We start from the raw sequence: 13,605 nt of genomic DNA on the forward strand, positions 1-13,605 counted from the left end.
GAATAAAAGTATCCTAATCAAAACACAGTACTCACATATTCTAATATCTAATAATGAATGAAAATATCACAATCAACGCAGAGTATTCACAAAGTCTAACATCTAATAATGAATGAAAATATCACAATCAACACAGTGTGAGCATATTTCAGGGAACCTGCGATCCTCAGATTGCGAGTCAAGCGCCCTAACCCCTTGGCCATGCCGGGCCAATAGAATAGAAGGAACTCAGCCAGTCAACATACCACCGACTGCCAACTCTTGGATTTCTCTTTACTAACGTTCATTTGTTTGTTTTGAATTTCGCGCAAAGCTACACGAGGGCTATCTGCGCTAGCCGTCCTCAATTTAGCAGTGTTGACTAGAAGGAAGGCAGCTAGTCATCACCACCCACTGCCAACTCTTGGACTATTCTTTTAACAACGAATAGTGGGATTGACCGTAATATTATAACGTCCCCATGGCTGAAAGGGCGATCATGTTTTGTGTGACGGGGACTCGAACACACGACCCTCAGATTGCGAGTCAAGTGCCCTAACCACCTAGCTATGCCGGGCCTCTTTACTAACGAAAAGTGGGATTGACGGTCATATTACAAAAGTCTCTCGGCTGAAAGAGCGAGCATGTTTGGTGACTGGATTCGAACCTTTAATCTGCTAGTTGCGAGTCGAATGCCCTAACTATACAGGTCATGCCAAGTCTTCATCAGTTAAAATATTTTGTTTGTTTATGTATAAATCTTTGGTTACTTGTAATCGAATAGCACAATTTGACCATTACTCTTATAACACACCAAGATATCAATGTACAGAGCGCGATTATGCGGTAACAATATAGGAAGCACAGATCCTCGAATCCCCAGACTGACACTCTAACCATTACACCACCACACTGGGCCCAACATCTCAGACGATATTTGGTAAGGACCAGGGATTATTCTACCAGGTGGTGACGTCAAATGTCTGGGACATTTGATAAAGATGCTAGCTGCACTTTAGGGTGAGGTTTATGCCGTGAGGACTTGTTTAATGTTGTGAGCATTTATTTACATAATAATTAATCATTATTATTTAATCACTCACAACAATCTACAGAAACAAAAGAAACACAAATCATTCATATAGAATTTAAGTTAATTCGTGATGTTAAGTTTAATAATAAAAAAACAAGAATCAACCACTATACTAACCATTCGTATAAATGATGTTATAGTTTTTTTTCCAATTACGTAAGTACTCGACAAATTTTATAATTTTATTTCTCTGCAGTTGTAAATATTTTGGTGTAAGTACTTATTGATTCAAATACTACGTTTATATATATCTTTTACACTTGCTTCTATTTGATGTCTAATGGCTCCACCTAGTGTACGACACAAATGATCTCTAGGTCAGATTACAGAAACTAATATCTTGCAACAACAAAACCTAGACAGCTTTATTAAATTTTGTTTCTAAATTTTATTCCGTTCGTTCCTATTTTCAATATTCAAAGAATTCTTTAATCCATTGATTTCATAACCTCACGTGGCAAAGATACACGAAGTTTTGGATTGACATAAGGTATTTTACTCTGAAGAAATTATCTTAAGTGTCCTTGCTTTTTTATGTTGTTTTTCTACGTTTTTTATCTTGTTTATTAAAAAAAAAATACCTCGTCCTGTAATTTTGATCTTAACTGGTCTTTTCCTGACGGAAAAATTAATCAATTTTTTGTGGTAATGTAGGTACTAAAATAGCAATAGACAGATGGAGTTTTACCTTACATTTCGGTATTTCAGATAAAAAGATATGATATAGACGGAAAAGTTTAAAGAACTAACATTACTTGCGGTTTTTGTAAATAAAAAAATATTAATTTGTTCAGTCAAATGACTAAATACTACACAGTTTTTTTTATTTGAAGGGTATTTCATTTTATTTTTTACTTTGCGAAGAAAGTAACTGTCTTCGATGAATGTTACAATAATATGCAACGAAAAAACAACAACTGAAATATATACCACTGACGCTTAGCGATAAAATAATATACAGCTTCGCAACGAAAGTGCAAAAGCATTTACTACATATAAATCTTGCGTTTGTTTGTTGATAAGCGCAAAGCTACAAAATGTGCCCACCTCGGATACCAAAACCCAGTTTTTAGTGTTATAAGTCTTCAGGCTTACCGCTGAGCCACTGGGGGGTATGTAAATCTTAGAAGAATTTATCAACACGTAAGTTAACGTACTCCTATTTTTACTGAAACCGAACGTTCAGTAATTTCTAGGATAGACTTATTCTGTTTAATAAGCGCTATTAAACAATAATGGAATTAATATAAATCAAAAACATTATAAAGTAATTCAAAAATCAAAATTAATTTTTCCATTATCAGCCCTTGTTGTCATCATTAAAATATAACGGAGAATGTCTCTGGCCATAGCACCCAGAGGCGTTGGGAGATATTCCATCTATCAGACAAGATCCAGACGCCGATGTCAAACTAGTCAACAAATAAAGGAAAATCAATTAAGGGTTACGAATTGAGTGCTTAAATCCACAACGTCTCAATTTTTACTGCCTTTCGCTGTCTACAGTCAGTTGTGGGAGGACAGTTAGACTTAATATTTACAAACAACCTTAAAATAGACATAACCCACCCTAAATTTCTACCATGTAAAATTCCCAACTTCCAGTCCACTATGAGTTAATGACGACGACAAGGACTGTAATAGAAAAATAATTTTGTGATTCTTTTAGTCTCATTGTAAACGTTTTTGATTTGTACAAAAAATAAAAAAATACAAAATTTTGGCACTGTTATTAGGTACTTGAGGGATAGGAAAGAGAAAAACATTCGAACGTCCTCATTGTTCAATTCTCCCCCACCCCCCGTGGTTTCAGTAATGAGTTGAATAAAAAAGCATAACGGGCACAGTAAACCTTGAATATAAAACTTTCTGCCCACGTTTTATTATAGACCAGAATATTTGGAGAATATACAATGTATCTCACTTTGTTTAGTAGCATTACTGACAGCATTGATGCATATCTCACGTTGATCAGTGAATTGATGGTGATGTGGAAAAAGCAACAACAACAATTTCACGATAAAAAACACTTGCCAATCTCTCAAGCTTTGGAACCATATATGCTACAGCTGTCTTTATTCTTGGTAGTTCAATTTATTCTACTCAGAAAAAGAGTGTAGAAGAAAATGCATTAAGTCTCTACATGCTTGGTGTTGTGTCTTAATACAAAAATGGAGTATGAAATAACATAAATAAAAACATTTTTTCTTTTGTTTTGTCGCCTTACTCTAGCTTTTTCTATGATTTAAATCTGAAATTCTAAGAGAATCCCTTTACGACGAGGAAGAGAAGTTAGATGAAAAATTTAGTTTATTTCCAGTAAAATATAATAAAAATTTATCACTTTTTCAAATTCTCAGGTTTGATCAACTAAATGGCAGCTGGTAAGAGAAGTAAAATAAAAAAGTTAACATCTATCTAGCTATTTTGTTATTGTTAATTTATGTTACTTTGCATGTAATGTTTTTGATAAAAGAAATGAAGACAACATGTAGTACTCAATACTCATCTTCCTTTATTGAATAATTAAGTTTTAGCAAAAATACTTTATTAGAAATTCAGATTTTTTCTGTACAAAATACTTATAATGTTTACTGAAAGCTTGACAAATTCGTTAAGATACATAAATCATATCGTATCGGACGATGTATCGATACAATCGTATCACGGCTTCACGATACGATACTAGAATCGTATCGCTGTATCGCCACACATTTAGTATAGACAATGCCATTACAAAGTGTATTGTTAAATGACCTCCATGTCAGCTCTAGAAAACTGGATGATTCACCTGAAAATGTCCTAAGTTTCTCGAGAATATACTTGACAGTTAGCACTCGAATTGTCTTGTTAATTAAAGTAACTTAAAATCATTTAATGTTGATTCCAAAGACAATGTTAGTAATATAGATAATAAATTACAGACAAGACTCAGACTTTGTAACAAACCGTTGGTAAAACTTCTATATCTAGATACGTATCGTATCGACTACTATGATGAGATACGCACCCCCTAGTCTGTACACTGTTATCCCTATTTGCACGGGTGGGGGTCAAAGAGTGACATTCAACATGGTATGTATATGACTGACAAATTATCAACTATTCATTTTATCCTACGTTGCTGTTTTAGTGACAGTTCATGGTAGATGAGAGAAACTATCAGACATAATATACAGGAATACTGGATAAATATATTAGTACTGTCTGTGATATGTTCATGTAACTACATAGCAGGGTTTGGATGGATCTTCATCAAAATGGGTATGGAGGTTCAGTAGGTCCATCTGGAGTTACATACGGTTTTACATTTTGCGTTTTGCGGTTTTTGTGGGCGCTTTTTACTACTACTTCTTCGCTTCCTGTTGATGGGTCTTCATCAAATTTGGCATGAAAGTTTGTTTGGTTCATGTGGAGATACAAGAAAATTTGCTTGTATCTGTGTTTTGTGTTTTTATGGGCGTTTTTTTACAATTACATATAAGGGAAGCAACTTTATGTCCTAAGAAAACTTTTCATTAATCACGAACTTGCATAATTTTCGTCCAAGGGACGGGTACAAATACATTTGTAACTCATCTGATTTTTTGTGTATCACATACTTGGACATTTTACTAAAATACTGTCACATGTCGTGTAAATACACATAGTAAATTAGGAACTATAGTTACCATTCCTTCTCCAAAGCGGGTGCGGTTCAATGAATCGACCCCGTACACATTCGGTTAAGGTCGAAACAACTTGGGTAGAAAAAAAACACAAAAAACTTTATTTTTGTATGAAGCGAAGAGCAGTCGAATGATCTATCTCAGTTTTGCCCGTCGGATTTTAGTGTTACAGACCAATCTTACCGCAGAGTACTGTAGATAAAATAGAAGCTAACGTAAAAAAATAAAAAAATATAGCGTCATTACTCTCTAACGTTATACGGAGGAAGTTTGAGAACCCAAATACAGTCAAAAAGTAGTTTGAATTTTACTTCCTTAGTCCATCACCAGGCATTATCATACAAAGAGAGTATTATTAATTCTGATATTACTCATTATTTTAGCGTTGTTCTTCTCAAGTACGATTACGACGGGACAATTATTTCTTTAAAATGTGCATTTCAAATATCCTAATCGTACATATATTAGTATTGGAGGACAAGGTATTTCCTATTTCAGTCAGGAGTGATGAAAAATGTCCCAAACTTTGTTTCAAAAAAGGTAAATGGCATAAACCTCCAGGACAGAGACCTCTGTTGTTCAGGCATATAACCGTCCATAGCTTTGAAGAAAGAACCAGAGAGAAGGCAACAATTCTGCAGCATCCACTTATTCAAGTTGCTACTCTTAACCTAGCGGGATTGTCTGTCACTCTTGTAACTTATCCACAGCTGAAACTGCCAAGCGTATTTCGCACTACCCCAGATTTTCAGTTTGATATGTTAACCACTGGGCCACATTTGGGGCATGTAGGAAGTAAAATAATCACTTCATTTCGACATATCATTAAGTTTAAAAACTAATGTAGTTTTTAAACATAAACAGGAATTGTGATTTATTAAATACATACCTCGTTCCAATTTATTTTTTTGGCAAGGAAGAATAAAAAGTTTAATGCATTAGCTCATTAGTTATCAGGTTAATTTTAAAAGATATTACCTGATAATTATTTTGTCCTTGTACTAAAGGTGCTGACCCTTGGATTGGAAAGTCCAAGGTTCACGTTGCGATCCTGCAGAATACGCTTTGCACTTTCAATTGTGTGTTATAAGTGTAAGAGCAAATCCCTTTATTCTTTTCAAAGCCGAGCTGAACTGTTGTGACGGCAGGTGCTGCTGGCTGTCCGATTTGCCTCTAGTTAGTATCTCAAAAATAGGGATGCAACCCCTTAAAGGCATCTTCCTGGCCGTTTAGACTATATGTGAATAAGGTGCTATTCAGATAGATTAAGAGTACCAACCAATACCATTATTGGTGTTCTCCTTTACCCGGAAGGAAATAAAATAAAATACAGCTCAAATTAGTTAATTTACAGTTTTATGGTTAACAAACAGTGTGCCTTGCTTTGTGAGGAATTTTATAAACAAAACATTTAAATATTTACTCAGAATACCCCTTGCGGCCAATGAGAATAAGAGATGAAATAATTTAAGAAATTAACGAAATTCAACGCTAAAAGACAATAAAAACACATTTGACTTCTTGTTTCGAAGACAATAATTGTAATAGATTTTTTTTGTTTAAGCCCGGACTCCTCCATTTATCCAAGAAAATTATAACTATATTACTCTTCATTAATTCACGTTTTGTGTAAGTTTGTGAATTTGTGTGTTTATTTATTTGCAAACTACTCCCGTAGGTTTGAAGCTAGCAGGACCAAACTTGGTATGCGGATTTAGAATTAGAATGACCCTGAAAATGCCTTTATCTATATGGCGTAGCCTTCTTACCAATGGGAACCCAAACATGCCCGGAAAGTCACCCAAGCATGATGGGGCCTAGAAGTAGGTTCCTGGGTCGCTGAGATCGAATCGTGTTATGATTTTCAATCATGTTTCAAATCCAACTCACAATCTAGTGGGACCAAACGTTGCACACGTGTTCATGTAGCACAGGTGGGCGATCTTACAGGGGTAGCTATATAAATAATTGGGGATAGTGTAGGAGCTTGATCAGTACATCGGGGGCCTCTGTGAACTACAAGAGGGCCATTGAGCCCCGCAGTAAAAGCGCAGATATTTTATGCTAGTAATCATACAATTCATGTAAAGTGTTATAAGTCAACTAACAAGAATTACTATTTCTTTTGAAAGCCAATAAACAAAGTTACGTTTTTGGAGTTAACATTTTACATTTTGATCATTATACCTTGCATAAGACAGTCAGCCATAAGATAGGAAAGTAATGAGCATGAGTAATTAGCAGTGAAATATTTAATGATTATTTTTTTGTTTTAGAACAAAGACACATTAGACTATCTTCTGTGTCTCTCTAGGAGAATCGAACCATGGATTTTAGTGTTGTGAGTTACTAAACTTACCGCTGTCTCACCGGGAGACACCAGAGAAATGACACCGTTTAGTGTCGCTCTAGAATAAACTTAAAATAAAATGACAGTAAACAAGAGATAGAGGAATGGTACTAGTCTTAAATTTCATATCTCTTAGCCCCCCAGTGGCACAGCAGTATGTCTGCGGACTTACCTATCTAGAAACCGGGTTTCGATACCTGTGGTGGGCAGAGCACTGATAGCCCTTGGTGCTTAACTTCAAACAAACAAACATATCGCTTATACCTTTCATAAGACGATTTTGTTGTAGCGAACTGAAATATAGATCTATCTATAAATAACAGCGAAAACGTGTTGCCAACAAAACATTATATGTATTACCTCATGTAGTATATAACAAAAATATCTTCGAGACAACTTTCACAAATTTATTTATTTAGGCAATGTTTATAAGTTTAAACATGATACTCTGTACTTTAAGGTATAAAAAATCATATCATAATTTCTGATAAATTTATTCGATTTAAATTTACTAATTTAAAATAGCTTACTTTTTATATATATACTGAAAACAATCGTTATTATTTACTCCATTATTCGAAAATAATTTTTATCTTTTGTTTGTTCGTTGTTAGCACAAAGTCACACAATAAGCTGTTTGCGCTTTATCTACTGCGGTGAATCGAACCCAAGATTTTAGCGTTTACATTCCTTAAACCTAGCGCTGATCCACTGGGAACTGTATCTGAGATAGAGTGTTTTGTTTATAATTGCTGTGGGAAATATAAAATGTGCTTTGAAAAAAAAACTATCAGCAAATTAATAATTATAGAATACAAATACAAAATATAATAATTTTCATGGAAGAAATAAATGGGATATATTTTTAATTTACACACAATGGACATTACACAAGAAGTTTAAAAAACAATGTAATTTTTCAGATAATAATAATAATGTATTTTCTGTTTTTTCTAACCTGTGGTTCAGTTTTAATCTCCAGTACAATATTTGCCGTGTACTGAAAAAAATATATTTCCAAAAGCTCGAATATAGAACATTCGTATTTCTGCTCTGTTCACATCAGTAACAAATTCAATAGAAAGCCAACAAGCTTTGAGGAGTAAACACTATTTCTGGAATATATTCTGGCTTCTTTCTTTATCAGTATGACAATCATCAAATAGTGAGTGGATTTTATAGAGAAACAAGCGTTGTTAATCGTGATGAAGTTATGCCTTAATTTGGGATATGCCTAATTTATAACTTAAGTAACAATTAATGTTAATTACTTATTGTTTAAGACTCATAACGTACGTAAATTAATATGTAGAATTATAACGGACTTCACGTTAAAATACTTTTATTGCGAGCTTTCGGCCCTCTTACCGGAGCCTTCATCGGGCAACAATGAACTGAGCGATAAAAACTCGTTAAACTGTAGAACACTGCTTTAAAATATGTATCTAGAAATAGTCGTAACAATACGTGATGTAATAAAAGTATTTTAACGTAGAGAAAAGTCCTTATATAATTTTATATGTTAATTACTTGTTGTTGTTCTACAAGAGTTTTTGTTATACGTTCGTACAATCTACAAAAGTGAAACTGAACTATATCCAGTTATTTCGACAGAAATCGTTATTGTATTATTTCAAAAATGACGACTACGAAATCTAGAAGAATTTGATTTTTAATTACTACCCAAGTGTCGGCTCTTACCTTTCTCAAGAATTAACTGTCCATTGTCGTCGTATACACATTTCAAATTTTCTCCTGGATTTTGTGGTCGTAATTTTTATAATAATTTATAAGCTCCAATCGGCACTTATAAATCTAAAATTGCACTCGTTTTCAAATAATGTCTCAGTCACCTTGAACTTCATGCTTATGGAAGGCATATTTCAAATATACACCAGGCTCTGCCTATGGGTCTATAGAAGGGTATTGTTCCATTACCGAAGCCTAAGCATAATTATAAATTTAAACTTTACTCTCTTCACATGTTTCCAAGACAATACTTTCAAAGAAAAAAATTTAGAAAGAACAATGTTGGAACCATGACACTACCCGAAATAAAAGCGTGTTAGAAATACACGCTGCTTATGACTACAGTAGCAATAGAATGAACATTGTTGGAGTTATATCCTACCAGAAAATAAACAAGCTAGAGTTATAACATTGATACAAAAAAAGTAATTTTTGGCTCTTAATTGAAAAATATTTAGAAACTATTATCGCACATTTCATTTTTTATGTGAATTACTTAAGGTGATTGTTTGGGGTTAATCACAAAGCTACACAATGAGCTATCTGTGCTCTGCCCACCAGGGGTATCGAAACCCGAATTCTAAAGTTGTAAGTCCACAGACATACCGCTGTGCCACTGGGGGACTATTTAAGATGAAAATATTGACTGTTAAGTCATTATCGTTTCCAGCACGAGTGCCAGTCTTTCATACAAGAAAATAAGATCATAGCGTGGTGTGTATAGATAGTAATTATAAAGTGGCAGAATAATGCAAGACTTTGGTAGATAGTAAAGTATATACATATATATAACTAAGAAATTTTAATTAGCAATATAATCAAACAACACCACTTTATTATTTTAATGAAAATATTTAATTTTAACTGCCGAGTTAATGTAGTCGAGTTTAAATATCTGATACGCACACATTTTGGAGTGGATTATGCAAAGTTCTTGTTATCTTGATAACATATATACATATAGGCGTTTGAACAGGGGATGGAAGGCAGGCTCCATATATATAAAATAGGATGGCCAGAGACCCAAATATGGTCTCTATGTCTCCCTCCCCAAAAAATAAATCTTATAGGTTTCAAGTTTTCTAATCTTGCTTTGAGTTTTTGTCCAAAATAATAAATAATTACAAATGGATAAAAATTCTACAATTAATTTGGTAGCTTGATATAATCTAAAAAGAAGATAGAAATTAAAGTAAAAAAGAGAGAAGGTCATGTAAATACATAAATTTAACCATTACAATGCTTATTTTTACTTTAATTTCGCTTATGCTTTTTTCCTGATTCCTCTAACCCTTGTCTTCCACTGATCACATGTACAAAATATAATGTTGAAGTAGATACGAAAAGATAACAATGCTGATGAAATAAGCCAAGTTTTGACATACTACAATAGAAATCACATATTTCAAATCAGAAGAATAAGAACTTTCGTTGTTAGGGAAGTAGAATACCTGAATGTGTTTCATAGATTATGCAGTTTGAATTAAGATTCTCTGCTATTTGCTTTAGAACAAACATAGCGATTGCGAAACTTCGATAAAAGTTATCCACAGGCAGAAATAAACAATTCATCAAGGCTCTTCCTTTAAGTCAGATATGTTTTAAAGCTCACAGTCGAGCCATACTTCATATCAAATTACTTTTTGAATTTTCTATCAGCTCAGCTATTGAAATACGAATTAATAATTCATATTTCAAGATTTCTTACGTAATGAATTTATTCATCAAGTAGTATGAACTAAGACAATGTTTTTTTTTGTATTCGAGGATTTTGCAATTTAACGAAGAAATACGATGTATTCGGAAGAGTTAGCGTATTTTTTGCCGTGAAGTGGAAATGTGTGTGTGTATGTGTATGTATGCATACATTTTTTGTGCAGTGTCTGCTCTGAATAAAAAGAATTTTTCAGTTAGCTTGGATTAGCAGCAATATGTATACTGCGAACTTTTCGAATGTCCGTCAGGTGTTTATATATCTCCACTTATGTAATATAATTTATTCATGTTGAAGACGCGAGACGTAGTACTGGCGATGCCATTTACATTTTAACGAAATCATTGTTTTGTTGCATGATTAGTTATTGGGTCTTTTATTTAAAACACAGTCATCAATTGTATAAACTCCCAATAGAAGATTTAGGTCTGTGAATCCAAGGAAAGTAAAATTTAAAGCAGCCAGGGGTAAATCAGTATCTCTTAAGTTAGATCTATAGATCAGACAATAAGGATAAGGTTGAATCTCAGAATAATAGGGTGAATATGAAAACTTCAGCATGTGATGACATTTCAGATGGCTTCAGTTCCCCATCTTCAGGTCCTGAATACAAGTAATTGAAGCCACCCGAAATGACATTTATACACGTAAACGGTACCGATAAATGGTTTGCCTCTAACAAATCAAGCATAAAAATCTTTATAGTACCTATAAGAGGTTTGCCACTAACAAATCAAGCATAAAAATCATTATAGTACCTATAAGAGGTTTGCCTCTAACAAATCAAGCATAAAAATCATTATAGTACCTATAAGAGGTTTGCCACTAACAAATCAAGCATAAAAATCATTATAGTACCTATAAGAGGTTTGCCACTAACAAATCAAGGATAATAATCATTACAGTAGCTATAAGAGGTTTGTCACTAACAAGTCAAACACAGTAATCATTACAGCACCTACCTGGGAACCCAGGGTAACCATTCTTCATGTGAACTTTCTTCTGTGAAACTGTCAGCGCTGTCGTTCACGGTCGACATAGATTGGTTATCATGGTTGCAGTTCAGGGACGATATATTTTGTGGGACAGATACGTCAACACCTTGACGATCTACATCAGGTGTTACGTCTTCTTTTATTAATGACTGAATAGTGTGGTCATCGCCTTTCTCACGTGAAACGAAACCATTATTTTCAGAGTTCAACGTTTCGTTATCTTTTTGGATTACTAAGTTACCATCTTTGGTAGGGATGAGTGTTTCTTTGGGTTGTTCATTCAAAATCTGTTCGTTGTTGGTTTGTTCTCTGTGTAGCTCATTCAACGTATCCATACAATTTTTGTTCTGTTGATTGAGCAGATTAAAGTGTTGAGGGGAGTCAGCTGTATCTTTAACTTGTTCACTCGGCAATGTTTCGGTACTGGAGGTACAACTGATATCTCTCGAGTACTGGCTCCATGAAGGCACGTTTCTCTTGATGTTTTCTTGTTCCTTTTTGTGGTACTGACCCCAGGGGTTGTTGTTTATTTCTATAAAATGAACATTAAAACTAACATCTGTGGAAAACCGATTTAAGACTGAACTGTTCTAAGTAACTTTGCTAAAGTATCTTATAATAATTACCTATTACAACAGAAATAATAACTTCAAAGTTTGTATTGTACAACTTTAAATATTAAATTGAAGAAAAATTATAAAAATGTGACAGAAATAGGTTTAAGTAACTTTGACCTCAGCAAAATGTACACAATAATTTAATCCCTGAAATTATTAGAAATATCGTTTCGAAGAATGCACTGAAATTGCAAGAAGTCACAAGTTTGCCGCCAAATCCCGTCCTTTCTCCATAAAGCATTCAGTGCGAAAAAATAGCATAAACCTACAGTAATATTAATAAAGCATGTAAAATTTCCACTTGTCCATTTAAGTACATTGGCCAAGTCGGTATATTAGTTGATATTCATTGTGGTACTTTTAAAGTCAGGAAGAAGAGGACAGGATTAAGCCTCACGAACCAGTTGAAACTGTTAAGATGCTACACACGAGAAACAAAAATTTGAGTTGTCACTACATCTGCCATCAATTTTATGTCTAATGATTAAAGAAAACATTAACGACTTCAAGTACATGTGATATTTCATGAGTTTTATTCGTATTTGTATGAATTAGTTTTCATCGTAGCGCTAAGACTATTTTGTTCAATTTAAACGCCAACATATTCTTCTTATTGAAAGTTTTGTTTAGCGAAAAACTGTAACATTAATATTAGGACAGTTCTGACTGAGTTTAGAGCGCCAATGTTCAGAATTTCGTTTTAATGTAAGTCACATAACTGTTTAAAATTTCTCGCAAAACATTTTTTTTATTAAAGTTTTATGAAAATATAACAAAAATCAAAAACCTCGTTCTTTACATATAAACGTTTTGACCATACGTTTCTCTTTTCATTCATTTATAATGACTTTATGCTTAAGTTTAATTTACTGGGAAAAAAGTACATTGTTGAAAGACATCGTTTGGTCACACACACACAGTCCTGAGTTCAATAACTAACTGAAAAGGATATTTTATAAACGTCGCTTAGACCATTATAAATAACAGATATCCTGTAAACATTTAACACAAGCAAAATGACTAAATGAGTACGGAAGGTTTCGTTGTTTAAAATAATTTTTTTTATAACTTACTGACTCAACGTGTGACACTTTTATCGAACTATTATTCTTCCTCTGATCAGCAGCAGCGAAATAATCATAGATCAATATAGATCACATGTAGCATTACTATCGGAATAACATCAGAACAGCCCTGCCAGGACTGGTTAAAACCTTAAGTGATGGACAACACAAACTAACAACAGTGAATCAAACATAGTTCAATATAGATCCCATGTAGCATTACTACCGTAATAACATCAGAACAGCCCTGCCAAGACTGGTTAAAACCTAAAGTGATGGACAGCACAAACTAACAACAGTGAATCAAACATAGTTCAGTATAGATCCATGTAGCATTACTACCGTAATAACATCAGAACAGCCCTGACAGGACTGA

General features: G+C 33.7%; 1 protein-coding gene across 1 annotated transcript in view; it reads right to left on the minus strand.

Annotated features, from left to right (window-relative positions):
- LOC106463702 overlaps positions 1-13,605 on the minus strand; it is an 89,874-nt gene that overhangs the window by 29,670 nt on the left and 46,599 nt on the right. Inside the window, exon 4 of the mRNA XM_022391285.1 lies at positions 11,516-12,080. Within this exon, the coding sequence (XP_022246993.1) occupies positions 11,516-12,080 (565 nt within the window). The remainder of the gene's footprint in view (positions 1-11,515; positions 12,081-13,605) is intronic.

Source organism: Limulus polyphemus, unplaced genomic scaffold (genome assembly GCF_000517525.1).
Source record: "Limulus polyphemus unplaced genomic scaffold, Limulus_polyphemus-2.1.2 Scaffold1464, whole genome shotgun sequence".
In the NCBI taxonomy this organism is placed as follows: Eukaryota; Metazoa; Arthropoda; class Merostomata; order Xiphosura; family Limulidae; genus Limulus; species Limulus polyphemus.